General features: G+C 44.1%; 1 protein-coding gene across 3 annotated transcripts in view; it reads right to left on the reverse strand.

The window, feature by feature from the left end:
- Nucleotides 1–23,020, reverse strand: part of gnaz (guanine nucleotide binding protein (G protein), alpha z polypeptide) — a 78,624-nt gene that overhangs the window by 13,421 nt on the left and 42,183 nt on the right. For all 3 annotated transcript variants that reach the window (XM_072658165.1, XM_072658166.1, XM_072658167.1), the window contains one exon: nucleotides 14,844–16,268. In XM_072658165.1, coding sequence (XP_072514266.1) covers nucleotides 14,844–15,566 — 723 coding nt within the window. In that variant the 5' untranslated portion in view covers nucleotides 15,567–16,268. The remainder of the gene's footprint in view (nucleotides 1–14,843; nucleotides 16,269–23,020) is intronic.

Below are 23,020 nucleotides of genomic sequence, written 5' to 3' on the forward strand. Positions count from 1 at the left end.
ATAAATTAAGCATTCATAATTTATTTGAAATAAAACTAATATCTGATATGAATGACAGTAAATCAATTAACATCCAAAATGAATTTTGAGTATTATTAATCTCTAGAATAATTTTATTTAAACTAATAACTAGTCTGAATTATATTACAATCAAGATCAATGTCTAAAATGAATTGATAATTTAATTAATTATACATAATTATTAATTAATAATGTATTAATTCTTAATAATAACTCTGTAATATTTGCATGTTTTTATAACTAATTATAAATACATTTTATTCAGAATGAATACATAATACATAATACATAAATGTACAATGTTCATAAACATTATAAATAAACATCAATTCCAATATAATTAATATCCAGAATGAATATCTAATAAAATCATTACATTAATAATGAATATCAACACAGAAAGTATAATATATTTCATATTCAGAATGATAGAACTTACTACTTAAATTACATAAATACCCACAATGAATGAATCCTACAATTAATATCAAAATTTAATTTTAACATTAATATTGAGAATAAATTGATAATAAAATGTAGTTTATAAGCATCTGATAAAAATATTTTTATGTAATTAATCCACCCAGTAAAATACTCTGTAATTACAGCCTCATAACTCTTCCTGTTATTTCACAAACTGACCTTTCCAGTCCGGGAGCGACCGGCCCACCATTACCGACAAATCTCATTACATCATTACGTCATTACGTCATTACATCGGTGTCGGTGTTGTCAGTGTCATCACTTTCGTCAGAGTCGTCAGTGTTAGTATTTCAGAGACTGAGGAGGAGGGTTTATTAGGAAGAGCCTTGTTACAGTCAGACTGCAGGAGGACTCAGCTGCCTGGGACTAGTAACCCTCACACCTGCAGTAATACACCTTAACTGAGACCAAACAGTTTTGTGTGTGTGTGTGTGTGTGTGTGTGAATAAATCATAATCATTATTTAATATTAATTGATATTAATCATGTATCTAATTAGTTTTAATTATATAATTATGCATTATGCATACTGGTATTTGGTTGTTTTCTTGATTAACTTTTATTATTGAATTATTACTGATGTTCTGGTATTTATGTTTTCTATTTCTAATATTTCTATTTTTTATTAAAAAGTATTTTTAGTTATGAATTATTATTGAATATTTTCTGGTATGTATGTTTGTTTTCTATTTGTATTATTTATTTTTTTAGTAGTAGTATTTTCAGTTATTTTATTAACTTTTATTAACCTTTATTATTGATTATTTTCTTAATTTTTTCTTATTTGTTTTATTGGTTCCTAGTTTTATTTGTATGTATAATTCTATAATTGAATGAATCTTATTTTAATGTATTTGCTATACATTTTAATCATAATATTAGTATAGTAGTATACGTATGGTAAAATATAAAATAAGTAAATATATATATATATATATACGTTTATACATTTTTTAATCCAGATCTGGATCTACAGCTGGATTCTGTTTACACTTGTCACTGAAATGCGTCTCCAGTGAGATCGGATGAGATCAGATTTTCACACGTACTTAATTTTTCTATTTTACTTCCTGTAAACAAAGTTTCTCCTCACGGGGGTGTGGCTTCAGGAGACTTTAGGGAAGGGGTGGGCAGTTCTGGTCCTGGGGGGGTCGGATTCCTGCACAGGACCAAGTTCCCCTCACTGGGATTTGTTAATCTGACGGTTCAAATTGTCTAGAACCTCAACAGAGAGACAGAGAGAGAGAGAAAAGCAGGGGGAGGAGGAATGTAGAGCACCTACACCCCCCCCCCCCCCAACCTCCCACACAGCACAGCATGACCCCCCCTCCCCCTCCCCTCCCTCCCAGGTGCTCCAGGGGAGACCTGCTGCTCCACACACACACCACACACACACACTCAGGCCTTAATTAAGCTTCAGAAATAATAAGCAGGTTGGGGGTGGGCATGGGTGCGGGTACGGCTGCGAGTGCGGGTGCAGGCACGGGTACAGGTGCTGATGTTTACCGTTTTGTTTCCAGTAAATTGAAATAGATGGAGACGCCCCGACCCACGGATACATCCACCTCTTATACATACAACTCACGGACACAGTCACCACGGCAACACAGAGAGAGTGTGAGAGAGGTGTGGAGAGAGTATAGAGACAGAGAGAGAAAGAAACTGAATACCATGCTGCCTAACGCCAGGCGTGGGCTAGAGGGGTGTAAAGCCCCCCAGCATTGAAGAGCTGTGGAGCAGTGGAAGAACTGTGCTCTCTGGATTGATGGATGGTGGAGCTCCATCCAGTACTTTTGGGATGAGTTGGAGAGATGGGGATGATGATGAGGTGGGGTGCTGATCATCGTCCAACATCCTGACCTTACTAACACACTTGTTGCTGAATGCAATCAAAAATCCTCACAGCAATGCTGTGCTCCAAAATCTAGTAGAAAGTCTTCTTCTCTGGACAGTAGAGACAGTTACTCCAACAAAAGCAGGATCAGCTCTTTTTAATGCCCTTAGTTTCCAAAGAAACCCTGAATGAACAGGTGTCCCAATACTTTTGTCCGTTCAGTTTGTTCGTTTTTTTCATGTGGAAATGATGTAGACAGGCCACTGCAGCACTGCTGTCAGTGTGTAGGCACCAGGCCTAGAACCCCACAGTCTTCTGGAGGATTTTCAGCACCTGATATAACCTTTGAATGCTGAACTCAGAAGATTCATCAGAGTCATCATTTTCTCCCTCCACAGTCGAGGCGTTCTCACGGCTGGAGCGATTCTCACTGATATCCGCTGACGGCTGGCCTTTCTAACAGCTGCCTCCACACGGAGAACGCCGCACAGCAAGATACACTGTAATTGATCATTATCATGTGACCCTATGGTGAGGCTTATTCCCACTTCTCTCTGCCTCTCTCTCTCTCTCTCTCTCTCTCTCTCTGTGTCTCTATATTTGTATTGGCCTCACTCGTCAAGGCCCTGACTGTTCACTATACACTGTTTACTATAGGCTTCTACCCCCACTTCTACTCCAGCCCCTCCACCAGTGACTTTCTCTTCAGCTCCTGGGCTGAAAGATGCTAAGGGCATTTTCACACTTGTTCGCACCCAGGGCCGATTCGGGGCTCGTTTGGGGGAGGGGCTAATTAACACTACTTTATCTTCTTAATTTGTCCCTTTGTGGATTCTTGGAGGGTAAGGACACTAAGGACACTCGAAGTCTGAGCCATGCCGCTTCGCATCAGCAGCCGGAGTCGGAGAGGGCACAATAGGCTATGACAGTTTCTCCATGTGGATAGATGGCGCTCTCTCCCCTCATCACACTTAACGAATGTTGGTCTGCACAGGCGTCTGTTAGAAGTTGCGGCGGAGCTGGCGACCCGGTTTCGTAACACATCTGATCCCCTCTGACGTCATCTTACAAAAGGACCATTTAGGACCCAATACGTTAGCCAGCCGATGTAGCTAGCATGCTGATCCACTCCCTAGACTGTATTATTTAGCCAAGCCAAGCCCTGCTCTTGCTCAAGGTTAGCGTGATAGCGGATAGCGAGTGCACGATAGCTAGCTAGCTTTACCTGTTGGTATCAGCATTTTATATGCCAGCTCCTCCATCCCAGCTAACAGACGCCTGTGCCGGCCAACATCTCTTTAAGAGTGACGAGGGGAGAGAGCGCCATCTACCCACCTGGAGAGAGCACGGCCAATTGTGCTCTCTCAGACTCCGGCTGCTGATGGCAAAGCAGCATGGCTTGGGATTCGAGCTCGGTTTTACAGAACCACCCCGTGTTTTTGGAATGCGCTGGGTCCCCAGGTCCTCCACTCAGCACAGCTAGCAGACGCCTATGTCGGCCAACACATGTCGCTTCAATGTCGAGTGGTGAGGGGTGAGAGCGCCATCTACCCACCCGGTGTACCTCTCACAGACTCCAGCTGCTGGCTTGGGTTTGGCAGAAAGACGTTAGCGATATAATTAACGCTGCATATGACTATAAAATACTTCACATACCTCTGCTAAACTTAGGACAACTAATAGACGACCAAAAGATTAAGCGGTTAGCATTTTTAAAAATGCTGTAAATGTCCGATACACTAATAAGGAGCCAATTAGAAGGCTGCATTTCTCAATTTCGCAAAACTAAGCTCTGATCTTAGTGGAATGAGTCTGTTCAGTTCAGGCACCTCCAGTAGCGATCCTTCAACATGTCTGTTTATGAAAAATCGTCCAATATCGCTAGAATACAAGCCTAAAACCTTGACAGGGCTTATCTTTGCCTTAAAAGGCCAGAAAGCCATAAGCAGTCTGCCTGACCAGCGCAGCGTCCCTTTATAGCACACACTGCGCTGCCTCTGCTGCTATTGTTTGTCTTATTGACATCCCTGTAAAATATTGGAGGCCCTTCTCTTCGAGTGTGTGTGTGTAAGTGTGTGTGTGTGTTTTCCCCTGTGCTGCACAGCCTTATTTCACTTATAGTACACTCCAAACAGTACAGTAGCTCTAATGTATGTGTCTAGTGTCTCTGTGTGTGTGTGTGTGTGTGTGTGTGTGTGTGTTGTTTAAGTGTAAGAGCTTTATTTTACATTCGCCTCTCTGCTGGAATAAATCACCACCCGCTCGCCGACTCTGGAAGCTCTGCCAGACCCAAACGTTGGGGGAAGCAAGAGCGCCTGTTTGCTCCTCTTGCTCCACTGCTCAGCCGTCCGTACATACAGTCACACTCCCCTACAGTACAGTAGCTCTACAGTACGCTGACTACACGCAGTTACAAGGCAGTTAGCATTAGCAGCTAGCATCAAAGAGTTGTCCCCAGTCATGTCCTGATGTAGTAATTATGGCTGCCCAACCACCATTCTAATGTGAGGCTCACATAGGAGGGCTAAGGTCACACTAATCCACACTAAGGCCCAAAATGCAGTGTACAACTCAGATGGGGCCCATGTTTAACCCCTCCTGGTCCCATCACTGACCCTGATGGGCATCCATATGTAGGGCCAGCATGGAACCCACAGACAAAACTGGTTTCTGGTTCCCAGTTTGGCTACACATACAGACCATACAAGTTCACCTTTTATCCAATCCGAACAGTGGGGTCTGAAGGCACTGCCATCTAGTGGTCGGGGTTTAAACACAACACAAAATGAGCCCCTGTCTGCCAGCTGGCTTTACATTAAAAACCATTAAATAAAGATCAATACTTTGTGAGAATCGATGCACTACTGCAATACATGATATTGCGATACTTTCATATGTCGATATTTCTTTACACCCCTAGAATAAACTGTGGACAGTTACTGTGGAAGCCCATTTATATTCATATACATTTATTATTTATTATATTTATATTAAATTTCAACCAAAAATTCAACATCTGTCTGAGATTTAAGATTGACATCATCACAATGTTGCTGTTTTTGGAAGATATGTGACTTTGTTTCCAATCAAAATTTAACATCTGTTAAATGTTTTGACATAAACCCAATGTTGGTGTTTGATGGATATGTGACTTTGATTTCCATCCAAAACTCAACATTTGTCTAACGTTGGGTTTTGACAACCCAACCATAGTTTTTGAGAGATATGTGACTTTGATTTCCATCTAAAATTCAACATCTGTCAAACGTGAGAGCTTGATGTCAACTCAATATCCCAAGTTTTGGCAGATAAGTGACCTTGATTTCCATCCAAAATGTAAAATCTGTCTAACATTGGAGCTTGATGTCAACCCAATGTTGTTTTTTGGGAAGATATGTGACTTTGTTTCCTTTAGAAATTTAACATCTGTCTAACGTTTGGTTTTGACATAAACCCAATGTTGGTTTTTGATGTATATGTGACTTTGATTTCCAACCAGAAATCAATATCTGTGTAATGATAGAGGTTGATGTCAACCTAATGTTGGTTTTTGACAAATTTGTGACCTTGAATTCCATCTAAAATTAAACATCTGTCAAACGTTAGAGCTTGAAGTCCATCCAATGTTTCTGACGGATATGTGATTCGATTTCCAATCACAGTTCAACATCTGTCTAATATTTGGTTTTAACATAAACCCAACCACAGTTTTTGATGGATATGTGACTTTGATTTCAACCCAAATTTCAACATCTGTGTAATGTTGGGTTTTGACATAAACCCAATATTGTTTTTTGAGGGAAAAGTAACTTTGATTTCCAACCACAGTTCAACGTCTTTCTAATGTTAGGTTTTGACATATACCCAACAGTAGTTTTTGATGGATATGTCACTTATGTTGATTTCCAACCAAAATTCAACATCTGTCTAATGTTAGAGCTTGAAGTTTAGTCATTGCTGTTTGTGACGGATATGTGATTTGATTTCCAATCACAATTCAACATCTGTCTAACGTTGGGTTTTGACATAAACCCAACCATAGTTTTTGATGGATATGTGGCTTTGAATTCCATCTAAAATTCAACATCTGTCAAACGTTAGAGCTTGAAGTCCAGTCAATGTTGTTTTTGACGGATATGTGAATTGATTTCCAATCACAGTTCAACATCTGTCTAATGTTGGGTTTTAACATCAACCAGATTTTCACATTAATCAAAAAATGTAACGTTTGTACAACGTCCCTCTGATGTCAAACCGACGTCTGGTGCCTGCTGGGCAGGCAGGAGAGTGTAGCTGACAGGCTATGCTGCAGAAGTGAAATTACCATGAAGGTCTGGATGTAGGTCAGCAGTTTGAGGATCAGTGATCATCACCAGTCGAAGGAGGAAATAAAGGCAGAGGCTTCAGGCCGGAGCTCCAGCAGCTGTCGTTTATTAGGTAAGAAGAAAAGATGCCTTGTGGCCAGTGGTCTTCCGTGACTGAGGCGGCTGCCAGAGCCAAGCGCGGCCTCCTGAGATGCGTGTGCATTTTTCTCCCATGACCCACATCTCCACCCTCCCAGCTAAACACACACACACACACACACACACACATACACATCACAGTGTGTGTCCTCTCTCTCTCTCTCTCTCTCTCTCTCTCTCACTCTCTTTCTCTCACTCTCTCGCACTGTACTGCTCACTTCAGTGGGCCACGTTGCGCAATGCAGCTCCCTCTCTACCCTGCCCAACTCTACACGGGCACACACACACACATACATACACACACTCTTTATCTCTCTGGAGTGTTGTACAAACCACAAACCCTGCCCCCTCCAACACACTCACACAAACACACTCACACACCCCACCCCAACCCGTCACAGCTCATTGTCAACAGCCCGGGATTAGGAGCGTTGGACCTGCTCTGTTGCTAGGCAACGGTTGCCGTGACAACCAGTTCTCTCTTTTTTTTTTCTTTTTTTTTTTTAGAGAGGGATGGGTCAAAAAAAAAAAAAAAAAAGAGGATTGAGAAAAGGGATGTTAGAGGGGAGGGGTGTGTGCATGTGCGAAAGAGAGAACGAGCGTGCGAGATAGAGAGAGACTGAGAAAGAGAGAGAGAGTCTCAGGTAAAAGAAAAAAGGTTTGACCATAAATATGAGTGGCATTTTTCATCTATAACTAATCATCCATTAGCAGTACCAGACCTCGCTAATGCTCTCATGGCCGAACGCCATCAAATCCTCACAGCAATGTTCCAAAATGCAGCGCAAGGCCTTTGCAGAAGAGTCTGCAGCAAAGAAAAAACAGACCCTGTATTATTACCTTTGATTTCAAAAGCAACTCTGGAGGTGCAGGTGTCCACAAACTTTTGCACGTATCATGTATTTACAGTTAAACTGCACTTAATAATTATTGCTACCATGTTATTACTGCTCTTACTGATCAATTATTGATAAATGAATGCACTAGTATAATAATGAATATAATTTTTTTCACAGTTTCCATAGGTTCCCAATACGTTGTGAAATTTGAGATGATGCTATATTTACCAAATGCTACGTGCTAAGCTACATGCTAAGCATGTTATCTTGCTAGTACCAATACCATATATATATATATATATATATATATATATATATATATATGTCCAAGGAAGACTATTAATAATGCTAACATACTAGTACCAGAAATTCCAGAGCATGCTATATGCTACAAAAACTAAATGCTAAGCGTGCCAATTTGCAAGTGCTAATGCTTATTAGCTCTAAATCTTTTATTGTTTCTAAAGAAAATCCCCCTCCCATCACATAGATAACTAATGAATAAACAGTAAAGACACGGCCCCTTTCAAGCTGAAACATCACGAGATACTCAATACTCAATACTAACAGCATTACAGTTAGCACGGTAGCCTAGCCCGGGACCGCAGGACTCATCAGCGTCTCTTTAGTATTCCAGATGTGAGCCGCTTGGTGGTTGCGTGCTCTTTTCCTGGAAGGGTCGATGACCTTGGCCTGCAGCCAGTTAGTGCCCAGTTGGAGCAGAGCCATGCTAGAATACGTCAACCTCTGTCCCGGCTCGGTGCACTGACACTACACTCATACCCCGTCCAGTAAACAGAAGACTCCTACCAGAAGGCACGGTCAGATTTACACCATTCAGCCATACCGTTAGCACCACTGACAGGTATGCCAGTGAACCGGCGACAGAGTCATAGACACCAAAGGCTCAGGGATGCTTATGGAGGTCCCACCTCACTCACACCTCAACTCACAGCTCTTAAGGGATCTGCTGTAACGTATGAAGAAGGTAATGTCCAGATACCACAGCAGGAGACCCTCAGAGGGAGGGCCTTGTGGAGTCCAGGCCTCGAATGCCGAAATCTGGGACCTACTCAATATTAGGCAGGTGGTTTTAATGTTATGGCTGATCACTGCACACACACACACACACACATTATATATATATACATATATATATATATATATATAGAGAGAGAGAGAGAGAGAGAGAGAAATGAACACTATGTCCAAAAGTATGTGGACGCCTGCTCCTCCAGAGTTGCTTTTGAAATCAAGGGTAATAACAAGGGAGTCTGTTTTTTTCCCTTTGCTGTAGAAACAGCCTTTCCTCTCCTGCAAAGGCCTTACACTAGATGTCTAAACACTGCTGTGAGAATTTGATGGCACTTGGCTATGTGAGCCTTAGTGAGGTCAGGGACTGATGATAGATGATTAGCCATAGATCAAAAATGCCCCTGTGCCCCTGAGACCCCTGTGTGGTAATGCTTTTCCAGTACCAGGAATTAAAGACCATGCTGTATGCTACATATGCTACATGCCCTTGTGTTTGTGTGTGTGTGTGTGTGTGTGTTTGTGTTTGCATACAGCATTTTCTGCATCATCTGCAGCGGGTTCATGACCTTACAGCGCTTTATGGATTCACATGAAATCACCATCTAATAGCTTTGTCACAGAGGCTGCATATGGCGTAATACACACAGTGCTTTGGCCATCAGTCTCACTATTATCACTCTGCATATGGTGTTTATTCTTTCCAAGCATTGTCCTTTGACCCCCACATCAGATCATCCTCTCTCTCTCTCTCTCTCTCTCTCTCTCTCTCTCTCTCTCTTTCGGGCCAGGCAGTTTAGATGTTTTATGGCTGGAGCACTCGCCTCGAAACACGACCTGCCACCATGTCTTCCTGCTCTCCGCCCAGCTGCCAGCAAACATCGATAGTGGCTGTTATGTGTAGGCCGTGATGCCAGGTATCCAGACATCGTAGTCAAGACTATTTGCGATGTTAAATAAACCAAAATTCAACGTCTTCTAAACGTCACGAGCCTGTTAGACGTTGATGCGCTACGTGTCCAAAAGTTTATGCCTTCTGCTAAATGCATTTAGCTACTGTAAGTTGCACCCATTGCTGACAAAGACGAGCAAATGCACTCAAACACACACCTGGTCTAGGCCCTGTAGAGAAGTACTGCCAATAGAATAGGACTCCTGCAGGAAAGCGTCAGTACTGAGCTGTGGAGCAGTGGTAGAGCTGTGTTCTCTGAAATGATGGATGGTGGAGTTCAAGCCAACACTTTTGTATGAGATGAGGTGGGGTGGTGAGCATCCATAACACTGTTGTCACTGAATGCAATAAAATTCTCACAGCAATGCTCCTCCTCCAAAATCTAGCAGAAAGCCTTCTTCTGGACATTAGAGACAGTTACTCCAACAAAAGCAGGATCCCCTTGATTTCAGATGAAGCAATGGATGAGCAGGTGTCCCAATACTTTTGTCCATATAGTGTATGTTAGTAAGTCTAAAGTCTAAAGTCATGATGCATTCTTTCAGAGGTATTTACCTCCCCCCACCGTCTCACACACACGCACACACTCATGCTGCCACCGTCCTACAACTTAGGCCTACTTGAAGCCCCCCACCACCCCCACCCCCAGGCACAGCACCCTAACCATGGTGTCCTCTTTTTTAGAAAACACAATATGCTCAGCCTAACAACAGAGCAGCAGCGTTAGCTGTGTTTATTAACACAGAACACCAAGGTTTGACTGAAGTGATGATTGCTGTGTGCGGTAATGCTGTGTGTGTGTGTGTGTGTGTGTGTGCAGTGAGTGTCGCTGAGTTGAGCTCCTGCTGAGTTTTATTGCAGCTCTAATCAGATCCACTTGATTCCCCCATTTAGAAGCTCCTGAAGGTTTGATCTACTCAGCCAGGTGTTTTACATTAGGAGTGTGGAAGGAATCACACCTGACACTAGAACCTGGATGATCTCCATATGCACATTTCAAGACTAGTGTAAAGATTATTATTATTATTAGTAGTAGTAGTAGTAGTATTACAAATATGTTACTATTATATTATTACATTTTATTACAACTGATATTTAACATTTGCTATGTTGCATGAATTACATGCATTTATTCAGCTTTGCATATAACATCATTATATTTAATATGCTAGTATTATAACTAAATTATGCTAGCATGGGTATTGATTGATTAACAGCTTACTTTTGATGTCACATTCTTTTCAATTTCGGCTGCTATCCAATGGGGGAGCGGTAACTTTTATTAACTTTTTTATTTTAACTATTAGTTTTATTAGTATTTATTATTTTAAATACATTTTTAATGCTTTCATTTTTCTTTACGTTATTTTGTTTTTGATTTCTGTTTGAATGGTCACTGTGTTTGAAATTGTGCAATACAAAATATAAATAAAAAATAAATAAATATAAAAATACAAATAAACTTCCTTTGCCTTTATAATTATCTGATATCATTAATTAGTGGAACCCTGAGCAACCTCCAAAGCACTCCAGTGTGCAGAGCTGGCAACTGCACGCTACCCGTACCGTCCGTAGACATCGGGACATGTGACTTGATAAGCAAAATCGCTCCACTCAGACATCATATATATAGAAATGGCCCTTAGGCGATCCGTACATTGAGGCTTGAGGCTTTTGGGAACCAAATGTGGTTCTTCTATGGCAGAGAACATTTTTGGAATGTGATGTTTTTAGGAAGAACTCGCTAACTGGACCACAACACGTTCTTCTGTTCCCTCTCAAGTCATTTCCTAATGACACCATATTGCCCCCTATGCATCCTGTAGTGTACTGCAATTTGTCAGATTGACCATTTTCATAATACGAACGCTCTTGCTCTTTCTGCTGACCCGACTGATGTGGTTGACTAATCTCTGTGGTCCTATCCAATGAGCCAGGCCTTAACTGCTCAAGAGATGCTGGGTGAGATAAGCAGAAGTGTGAAGTAATGAAGTAGAAATACTTCCTTATCTTACTTAAGTAGAAATGATGGTTATCTAAACTTTACTGGAGTAATTCTTTATTCTACTTCTCACATTTTCCCCCAATTATCTGAACTTTCTCCTCCTTACATTTTAAAAACAGCCTCGTTCCTCCTATTTCATTTCCCTTTGTTTTCATTCCGGATCGTCATCAATAAAAACCCTCTCCAGATAAATCTCTCCATCCGGAAAGTGAGAGTCTGATCCTGATTGGATGAGAAGTATAAACAGACTCCATTCTGACTCCCTATTGGTTTATAAGAGATCCATCACACCTGCACACGTCCCGTCCCTCTCCAGCGAGCTCACAGCAGACGTCTGTAGTCTAGTATGAAGACTGTGTCCGTGGCAGAGACTCAAGAGAGCTGCAGTGAAACGTCCCGACTGAGCCCCACATTTACATTCCAATAAAGCTTATTGATCACACGCCTCTGAAGTCTGACTTTCTGCAGCTTTACAGAACTTCTAGACAACGACTCCTCATATTTTCCTCCATGAAGCTCATGTTGATGCTCAGTAGAGCACAGAGACGCTCCTTTAATAGAGCTGATATTACTGAAATGCTTCATTTTCAATGGGCAGATCTGCAGCTGAAACAGGAGCCTAGTGCAGCCCAACATTTTTAACATCAACATTTTAATAGATCATTCTCCTCATTATGACTTTTAGAGAAATGGGGTTTTGGGGAGGGGGGGGGGGTAGTGCACTATAGACCCCTGTGGCGCAGCCTAAGCTTTCAGCCTTTGTTCTCCTTCCATTATTTTTACTTTTCTACTTGAAGTGGTTCTGAAACCAGTACTTTTACACTTTTACTGGAGTAAAAAGCTTCAGTTGATACTTCAGCTTCTGTAGAAGTCTGTTAAACCCTCGTATCTCCACTCACCTCTACCTGAGTGATGAATGTGAATACTTTTCACACCTTTGGAGATAAGGGTATCAAGAATGCGAGAGCTGTTTGACTGAGGCTTTCCCACCAGCTCCTCTCAGAACGCTGACTTTAATTTCCTACCATCTCTCAACTTCCTCTACTTGCCACATCCTTATCCCCTGCACACCCTCACACACGCTCACCACACACACACTCACCACAGCAGGACGTTCCAAACTTCACATCAGCTATTTCCCCTGGTGCCAAAGCAGCTAATTCTTGCAGGTACACCTTAACGCCTTGCACTGTGAACTCAATTAACACTCTCGAACATGCCCCCCCCCCATCCCCCCCCCCCCCCACATGACTCGCAGAGCACTTTTATTTTTAATTCCTCATCGCTAATTGATATTCCAGCCTAACGCACCACTTTGTTGTGAGTCTGGCGACGACGCTGTATTTGAAAACCACTGATTAGCAATTAACCCTCTCCTTATTGCAGGAGAACAAAGGGAGCCAACAAGCAGAGCCTGAGGACAGGAAATCAGCTCCCTCATCAAACACACCTCTGTTTACCCGCCGAGCGCCTGCGCGCATCGGATTCGCTGAGCCAAAGTAAATACCATCCGCAAATTATTTGAGGAGACCGGGCGTAATAGTGTCGGCCCTTCCCCGAAAGGGGAGCGCGAGAGCCGAATTCTGTGGGCAGGACGGCACACGGGAAATGTGAAATGGGGAGATAAAGAAATAGGAGCGTCAGAGGCCAGCGTCCGGATGGATTTACGGCGAGGATGACACACCGTGGAGCTGATAACGTCAGGCTTAGTGTGACTCTTAGTGTTTGCATTATCTGGTCACCTCAATTGCCAGAGAACACAGCTGCACTCGTCCACCCCTCTGTCTGCGCTTCCCCTGCGGCTTCATCCAAGTCACGAGACTGGAGGCGCATTGACCCGCTTTCAAACGCGCCACCACAACTGCCTTTAGCGTCACGGCCCGCTTCGACCTGTTTGCTGAGGCCCTAGGTATCGTTTAGTAGTGCCCCAGGGATAGGCCTTCTCTTCTTACACACTATATGTCCAAAAGTTTGTGGACACCCCTCGAATGAATGCATTCAGCTATTTTAAGTTACACCCACTGCTGACACGGATGTGCAAATACACATATTCAGCTGGTCTAGTCCCTGCAGAGAAGCACTGCCAACAGAATAGGACTCTATGGAGCCGATAAATAAGCATGAACCTATCGGGACCGTGCCTAATGCCAGGTGTGGGCTAGAAGGTGGGTGTTTGGGGGGGGGGCATTAAGCTGTGGAGCAGTGGAAGAACTGTGTTCTCTGGAATGATGGACAGTGGTGCACCATCCAATGCTTCTAGGATGAGTTGGGATTGTGATCATCCAACCTCACCATCCTGACCTCACTAACGCTCTTGTTGCTGAATGCAATCAAACCCTCACAGCATTGCTCTAGTAGAAAGCCTTTCTTCTTCTCTAGACAGTAGAGACAGTTACTCCAACAAAAGCAGGATCAACTCTCTTTACTATATCTGATTTTAGAGGAAACAACCGACGAGCAGGTGTCCCAATACTTTTGTCCATTCACAGTGTATATTCCAAATCTACCAGATCTACCCTTTTCTCTTCCACCACATAGGTCAAGCTCTCCTACAGTCCCTCAGCCTCTCCTCATACTGCGATTACAGCATGGGGTCCTCAACCAGGGGTCCTCAAACCCACTTAACAAAAAAAGGGGCAACACAAGGTTCTTTGAGTGAAGTCAGAAGAGAACCACTTTTGATTCCATAAAAAAAGGTTGTTCTCAAAGACCCCCTGATTGTGCAGTTTTTATATCCCTAGGGGGTTTATGTGGAAGAGGGAATCAGGACCGACCATGAGGACCAGTTTAAGGACCACCAGGACTCCTTATACGGTATTTGAGCAGACTGTGGACTATGTGGAGGTACTTTGAACTTCAGAAAGGTTCTTCAAACTAAGATCATCATAGATCGTACAATTACAGGCTTTTGGGAACCAAATGTGGTTCTTCTATGGTAGATTTTTTTGCCTCCTTTATTCTTTAGTTTCTTTTATGTAAGAGCTCACTAACTGGACCACAACACGGTCTACTGTCCCCTCTCGCTTTCAGCCTTTAAGTCTTTATGGTGCAAAGAAGCTACAGAAGCCATACACACTTTTTCAGGTGGCACCTTTTCCCATAGTTGCTCTACCTGATGTGGTCGACTAACCTCTAATCCGTCCTCCCATCTAATCCAAGACGCCATGATTTTACTGAAACTCACGGTACCCCAAATCCCTGCTTCCGTCCTTACCGTCTGGTTGTCTTCATAAAGCTTGAGGTCGTAGCCGCTCAGCTCCACGCAGAAGATGATGGCGGTCACGCCCTCGAAGCAGTGGATCCACTTCTTCCTCTCTGAGCGCTGCCCACCCACGTCCACCATCTTGAAAGTGAGCTCCTTGAAGGTGAACTTGTTCTCCACGATGCCAGTGGTCATGTCTCGGGAGCGCAGGATGTCCTCCACGGTTGGGATGTATTCGGGCGCAGAGATCCGGTCCAGATCGTTCAGGTAGTAGGCGGTGTTGTCCTCCAGGTGGTACTCGTTGGAGCGCTGGAAACACTCCTGCACCCCAGAGTCGGCCCAGAGGCGCTTCATCACGCCCAGGAGCTCGGGCGTGATCTCGCCTTTGCTCTCAGCTGGACCCGTGAGGGCGAAGAGCTGAACTGCGTCGTAGGCACGGTCCGGATTGTGGAAGTCGATCTTGAGGGTTGCCAAGGCCCGGATGATGCGAGTGAGGGAGTCAATGGCGTTGTAGAGGATCAGCGGCTTGTACTCCTTGCAAGCTTCCAGGTTGAAGCCCCCGCTGTGGATGATCTTCATCTGCTTGACGATGGTGCTCTTGCCCGAGTTGCTGGTGCCCAGGAGCAGGAGCTTGATCTCGCGCCGCTGGCGCTGGCTCTCCGACCGAAGGTGCCGGTCGATGCGCCTTGAGCGCCTGGCCGCTTCCTTTTCCTCCGAACTCTGCCGGCAGCCCATGGTCAGAAACAGGTTTTGCAGACGCAGGTACTCCACAACAGCTCCCAGCAAGGACAGAGTCAAACCGCAACCGAAAAATGTGAAAGAGGAACGGGAAATCGACGCCAAACTGAGCTCTAGGTCAACGATAGAGAAGTGCGAATAGGAAGAACTTCAGGAGAACAACAAAGTCAATGACAAATATGGCCCCGCCCCAGTCCAGAGAAGAGGCCGGTGGGTTTAGATCACGTGCGTCGCCTAAAGGCAGCAGTCAGGCTGTAATTTCCTAGAGATCAGCAATCGAGGATTTGGCATGTGGTGCTACCGGAACATGTCGGATAAAGGAAGAAGACCCTGGCACGTCTGTCCCGGTTCGGCAACTTTCGGCCTTGCTAGATCCCAATCGCTGGGGGGGTCATAGTAACGGATACCCCCCCAAATAGTGATGGCTAAAAACAACCGGTCAGCATCGAGGAAGAGAGTGTGGGTAAGGCAACAGCCCCTCTACGTCCTCCCTCATGTTACAGAGTGTGTGCTCCGTTGTATCTGACTAGCGGTGAGCATCTGATGGGATTCTATAGTCCTCGGTTTTTCTTCTTCTTACAGACGGTCAGACTTCATGCTCTCCAGGTGGCTGCTTTTCAGACTTCTGGGCACCAGATTGTCTCGCTGTTGCTTCGTTGTATAAGCCAGTGCTTCTCAGACAGCCAAAGGCATGGGTTCCTGGAGGGCGAAAAAGAAGCAGAGATTAACTTTCGCGAGACTTAAAAAGATGTGTGAGGTGGCTCTTGCAGACCTGCTGTGGAGCAGAGGCAGTCCAACAACCAGTGGTCCTCAGGCCACTGGAGATTTCCCTGCCCGTTGCTTTCACTTTCTGCCCAAACTTCCAAAGCTACTACCCTCAGTTAATATTTACTAGCAGCCTCCTCCTGTCTGATCATATCAGCCTTGTACACCAGGCCACATGACAGGAGGCTGAGCCAAACTCTGATTAGAGGAGCCTTTCCGCTCACTTTCTGCAAGCTAACGGGGTCTTGTGTCCAGACGCGTGAAGAGCGGACAGATTCCGGGGACGCAATGCAATCACCATCACAGCCGGCTACGCTAAAGGCGTGCAAAATACAGCACCGACCTGAGTAGTGTACTTGATGAAGCTGCGTGAGCCCTCTCACACATGCATATGCACACGCACACACACACACACACACACACACACACACACTTGCTGGAGTGTACTTCCTTAGCAAACAATGACACTTGAATTACACAAGTAGAATAAACAGACAGAGACTAAATGGTTTGTGCATGCGCGAGCTCACTACACAAATCCAAGGTAGTCAAACACACACACACACATACACACACACATACCAAACACATCTCACACACACGCTGAGAGCAACACTTCACTGTTCTCATTCAGGCCTGGCCTTTAGCTTCTGCTTCTCTGCTTGCTTTCCTATTGTTCCAGCGCTCTGCATTTCTGAGTTACCCTAGAGTAAATCAGTGCACACACACACACTCACAAACACACCACCGAAGCCTGCGTACAAAGCCCGAAACACACACACACACACACACACACACACACATACATACAGTCAGAGACGCAGATAGGGTGTGAAATGAAAACAGATCCGAGACGAATGTCCTTGCCCATAGCTAGCTGTACCAAAAACCCTTTCGTAGTTCATGTGGATGGTCATTTCTGCAGGCCCCCTAGTGGTCATTTCGTCAGCAGAATCAGGGAATCGAATGGTTTAGTGGGGGTAAAGCTGCTGCCAGAAGAGTTGGGGCAGTGCATGTTGATGCTGAAGACCAGTGGGTAGAGTCCACTGCGCTTTCCGTGAGCTACCATGTTTTCATTGCTTTAGCGATGTTGGGAGAGAGCGCCATCTACCCACCCTGGAGAGAGCAAGTCCAATTGTGCTCTGCTGATGGCTAGAGGCATGACCGGGATTCGACCCAGTGACCCTCTGAGCCACTCGCTTCCTTATTTTTGAATAAATGTTGAATTAAAATGTTAAAATAAGTAAAAAAATTAATATTAAATGATGTTTGTAAATGTTCTTAAAGTTTTGTTAAATATTGTGCTGCTCACCTTCCCGTTAATACTGTTCGTTAATGGAAACATTTTTTATGATCACTGAAGTTATAAGATTGGGCAGCTAATCAGAACAGAGCTCATTTACATATATCAGTGCGGTATATCAAACTCTTTTTGGTGAAAAGAAACCCCTCACCCTTCATAATTTTGGAGCTTTGGCATTGAAAAATGGCTACAGTCTATAGGCCGAAGGGGCTGAGCTAACAAGGCTCACCGATCTGAGCTAACAAAGGTAACTAAACCCTAATTTTGAATAATACGCTTTATTATATGAGCTAACTAAGATGACTAGAACCACTACGCTAAGCTAACTGCTTTAGAAGAACCAGCAGAAAATATGGAAGATACGTGGCCCAAGCTAACCGGCCTTATTGAGCCAACAAAGCCAATAACACGTAACTGAGCTAAGTGTGCTAACTCTGCTAGCTCATAGCAGGTGGGCTGCTTGTTTACTGTTACGGCGGAAAATAATAGCCTCTGAAAGGCAGGTGCCTTTTCATAGAGACGCAACAGCATGAGCTCTACCTTAATCAACATTATCTCCTATTTTTTATTCCTGAGAAAAACCATAAGAGCATCAGACTGGTCCCACTTCTAGATTACAGTCACTTATGTAATTGAGGATAAGTGAGGGGAACAGGAGTGAGAGGAAATGGCAGGGTAGCGCAAACCAGCGAGTGAAGCTACACAGCTTTTATTTGGTGGTGTGGTTCGATTTTTTTTTTTCTGAAATAGCCTAAATATTAATATTCCTGCCAGAGGGGTCGCTGAGTGGGGTTTCAGTTCCCCACCCCCATTAACCCCCCAACGGTAATATTTTATAAGCGCTCCACATGATTATTCATGGGTGGATAACATAACACACAATGAGTGGACGTATTCAGTAACAAATGTTTAATGGAGTAAAAGGTCAGAAAAGGTCAAATGAGGTCATTTTCATTTCCATTTATTTAAGAGTCAGACAGTCAGCTGGGCCTTTAATAATTAAGCGACAAATTCTGCACTATTAAAAAATTAGCTTGTCTGAGAGTCCTTAGTGAAGACAGTGGTTTAACGACCGTACAAAACATGGACGACATGGCTCCGTTATATAGAAATAAGGCCAAAACTGTCCACCATGTTGTCAAATTTGCAACCAGAGTCCAGTGCAGTGGAGACCAGAGGCGGAGCCAGACTCACCTACTTATTTAATAGACCCGCCCCCTTCTCCCAGACCAAGCCTCAGTGTCTCAGACCGCCTTCACTGAGCAGATTTTCCCCCGGGATTCCCAGTAAAAATGCAGCTCATGTAAGTTCCTCTACAGCTCAGCTCCTCCAATTATGAACAGAAAGATTTGCAAAAGAAGTTATGCAGGTCCTGCTGCAGATGACCGGCCTCTGCCAGCCAAGGCTGTCTGTCAATCACTTCATTCCTAAGTGTAGCCCCGCCTTCCCACGACCAGAGTAAGGGTTAAAAACTGATTTCTGGGGAAATTTAAATGGGCTGATATCAACTAACTGCTGAAGTTTGGAGACACTGGAGATGGAAAGACAGTTTATAGGAGGAAAATGGGCGGAGTTTTGTCACTCAAACATATGGGGAAGGGTGGGGCTACACATCCTACCGCACCCAGCCAGCAGAGACGCTAAACCTGTGGTTGCTTGGCTTTGGACAGACATTGCGCAGTCCATGATTTCTACATGGTCCACATGTCATTGGTCTGGTCTGGCTCTTACCAATGTTGGAAAGCCGGTTTCTTTACGGTTCTTTATAGAGCCTTTAAAAAAAGGGGTTCTACATAGAACCAACAATTGTTCCACTATTGCAATAGTGTCAGAGAATACGTTTTGCTTAGAGTGTACATGCGTAAAAGGGTTCTTTAGAAAAGACAATGTTCTATATAGGACCATGACCACCCAAATAACCCCTCTGAATGCTTAAATGGTTCCCTATGCTGGAAAGCCTGTGTTCTATGGTTCTTTATAGAACCTTTCAACAAATGTTCCACTATGAGATGAGTTTCACTATTACTACAAGTCAGAAAACCACATTTGCTTATAGTGCAAACCCTCAAAAAGGGGCTTCCACTAGTTTTAGCCAATTTTTGGTCCTAAATTGTACTTTAGCAGACACAATTAATCTAGAACCTGATTACTGGACCAATTCTAGATACAGTAAACAAACAAACTGTACAAATTAAAGGCCACAGTTTAATTAAAACCATAGCTCAGACCAGCACAAATTCCAGTTGGTGAGCTGGTTACGCTGGTCTGTTGCTGGGCTAATGCTAATGTAGCTGTTCACACAGGCTAGTTATGCTGGTTGACCAGCATTCCACTGTCCAGAACATAACATAAGCTGGTCTGTGCTGGTTTTTCCAGCATTATTCATCTGTATTCTCACCCCGGGCCTCGTGTGTTCTAGCTAGGCCTAGTAGCTAGCTCGTATTTCTGTCCCGATATTTAAGCCCCAAACCTTTAGTACCTTTATCACTATTCCAGAATTTCAGAGATTCCTGTACTTAGAGGACAGTAAACTGTAGCTGGCAACCACATACACCCCTAGGCGGACCCCTTGCTCCCAGAATTCCAGTAACCCCCGGGCCTGTGAGGACGAAGCCACCCAAGCTTGTTTAGAAACACAAGCCGGTCTGCTCGCTTGTTTCTCGGAGCTGTTGAATTACACGGTGGTGCTGTTTGTAAAAGAAATGTACCAGCTCAGGCTTCCAGTGTTTACACTTGTTTTACAGCTTGTTTACATTAGCTAGCTAAGGGCTAACAAGCTAACCGGCCCGCTAGCCATGTGTATGAGCCTTTAAAGGGCCCTTGTCCTACATTTTCCTTGCATTTAGTCCCACATATAATATTTGTGTATCACACACAGGCTAAAATGCTGTAGGCTGTACACCAGCCACATCAGCCATAACATTAAAACCACCTAACTAATATTGTGTAAGCCCTGACCCGCTGAGGCACGGACTCCACACGACCTCTGAAGGTGTTATGTGGTGCACACTTCCCTGGAACACTTTTGGTAGGTACTGACCACTGCATACTACGAACATCAAACTGGGAAGAAGACCTGCCTGATGTTTTGGAGATGTTCTGACCCAGTTTGGTTCTTGGTTCTTGGTCAAAGTGTTGCAAATTCTTATGCTTGTCCATTTTTCCTGCTTCAACACCTTCAAGAATTGACTCTTCACCTGCTGCCTAAGCTCTAGATCCACCCCTTTGCCAGGAGCCACTGGTTTTCATGGGGTGTCTGCTGTGTACACTGCCACAGAGAGGGGAAAAGGACCCCCATCAGTATCTTTTAGTTCATATTTATGTAATAATTTACTCCTCGGCCTCGAACAGCGTTCAAATCCATTAAATCATTTCCTGGAAAAATGAGCCAAAACAATAAACTGATAAATGATTTAACGCTCCTGCATTCAGACGCAGCTGCTCGCACCATTCGTGTGAACGCTGGAGTGGAATGGATGAATGTTGAAGGCGATCTGTTAGGAGAGCTGCTAGTGCCTGTGGGGCTGGGGCGAGGGTGACGAGCAGAGTGGGGGGGCGGGGGTTAAATGGATGCTCTTTGTGACAGGTCGTATGCTATTGGCTGTGTAAATTAATAAATGTGAAATAGTGCCGTGGCCTACTTTCAGCTTTCAGTTCAGAGATTACATTCCCCAGAACCTGGCGAGGAAACAGCGAGGCTGCAGTTTCAGACATGGCGCTGCTCTTGGAAAGACTGGAGACAGAAGGGAAGGGAGGGGGTTATGGGTGGAGGTGGACTGGAACAATGGAACAACAAAACAAAACAGTAGCAACTGAAATAAAAGTGTGCCAAAATGAGCTTTTCACAGTGAAGCCATAGAACAAGGATGCTCAGTTCTTGCCAAAGAGCAGCGTTTGTGGTGGGCCGAGGGCCCAGTGCAGAAAGTAGGCCTCAAATGGAGTTACACTACATTAAGAAAACTCAAAAATGGCTAAATCAGGCCAAAAGTTCTTAATAATCCATTCTGAGTTGAGCTCCACTCCAATCTATTAGTAATTGAGCTGCAGCTGATTAAATAATGCTCAGTCTGTGGCTCCGCCCCCTTAATCTGTTCACAGTTCGTTCCTATCTTAAGGTCAGAGCTCCCCCTATATCACTCTGTCTATATTCTCCTATAGACTCCTGACCGTAGATGGCTGTGGTGTTGGTGAGAATTGAGCTTATGGTCTCCTGAGTCTCTTGTCAAGCAGGCAGTTAGACAGTCGCTCCACCATAGAGCTGTGAGGTCGATTGGTTTGCATAAGTTTAAAGGCACAATAAGGAATATTGTGTTGCATATGGGCCCTTAAAGCCACCTGCCAAGGAATGAGATGATTTTAGTCAATAAAAAATGGCTTCAAGTGAATCTGTGTAAATCAAGAACAGTCAGACTTCTAATGAGAAATATTGCTTTAGGTCGACTCAGTTGAAGATCGCGCTCTGTTAGATCCTCTTTTTTTTGCAGTGTATTTACAAAGCTGAGCCTCGGCTGTGGGTTTTGTTCTGCTGCGGAGCGAGAATCAAAGGGCAGCTGAGGAAAAACTAACACCTGTCCAAACACTGCTGTGATCCTGACAGGCCACAATAACTGAAACGCCTGCTCGTATCAGCTTGTCTATTCAGTGCTCCGTTACTCAGCACACCAGCCATTTTACAGCCAGTACCTTCAGTGATAATGGCTTCGGAGAGATTAGGCCTCATTTCGGAACCATTGTTATTAGTGCAGTTTTCCTTCAAACTCCTTTTACGAGCGTTTGTGCTTTTACTCGAAATGCTGAGGGATATTTCGGCACACTGGACCCTGACTGCTATTATTACAGCCCGTCCGGCAGTGTGACCCCTTTACCTGTGGTATAGAAACGCTGTGTTTTATCCTGAATAGAGGATATAGGTTACACTGCGGTTGTTGCTTTAAGGGAGTGTATGAACAAGTGTAAGTGAATAGCTATTATATATGTGTGTGTGTGGGGGGGGGGGGGGGGGTCTGTGGAATGGAGGGAGAGGGGTTGTAGGGAGTAATGTAACCCTAGTCGTTCCCTTTTTGCTTCCAGCCCTGAGCTGCTACACCACTGCTACCCCTTTATCCTTCCACCTGCCATTCATCACCGTATCACACGCATCACTCAGTTCGGTTAGTCAGATTGTTTCCAAATGAGGAGCTTTTCATTAAAGCAACTGGAGACTGGAGGTGTCTGGAAGACGTCTAGGGTGGGTAAATGATCATACAGGAACTCCTGAAGAACCCCTTATACAGAGTGTGTAAGACTCCATTATCATCTGTCTGTCTGTCTGTCTATCTATATGTCTGTCTGTCCATCTGTCTATCTATCTATCTATCTATCTATCTATCTATATGTCTGTCTG

The sequence above is a fragment of the Salminus brasiliensis genome, chromosome 16 (assembly GCF_030463535.1).
Source record: "Salminus brasiliensis chromosome 16, fSalBra1.hap2, whole genome shotgun sequence".
Taxonomy (NCBI): domain Eukaryota; kingdom Metazoa; phylum Chordata; class Actinopteri; order Characiformes; family Bryconidae; genus Salminus; species Salminus brasiliensis.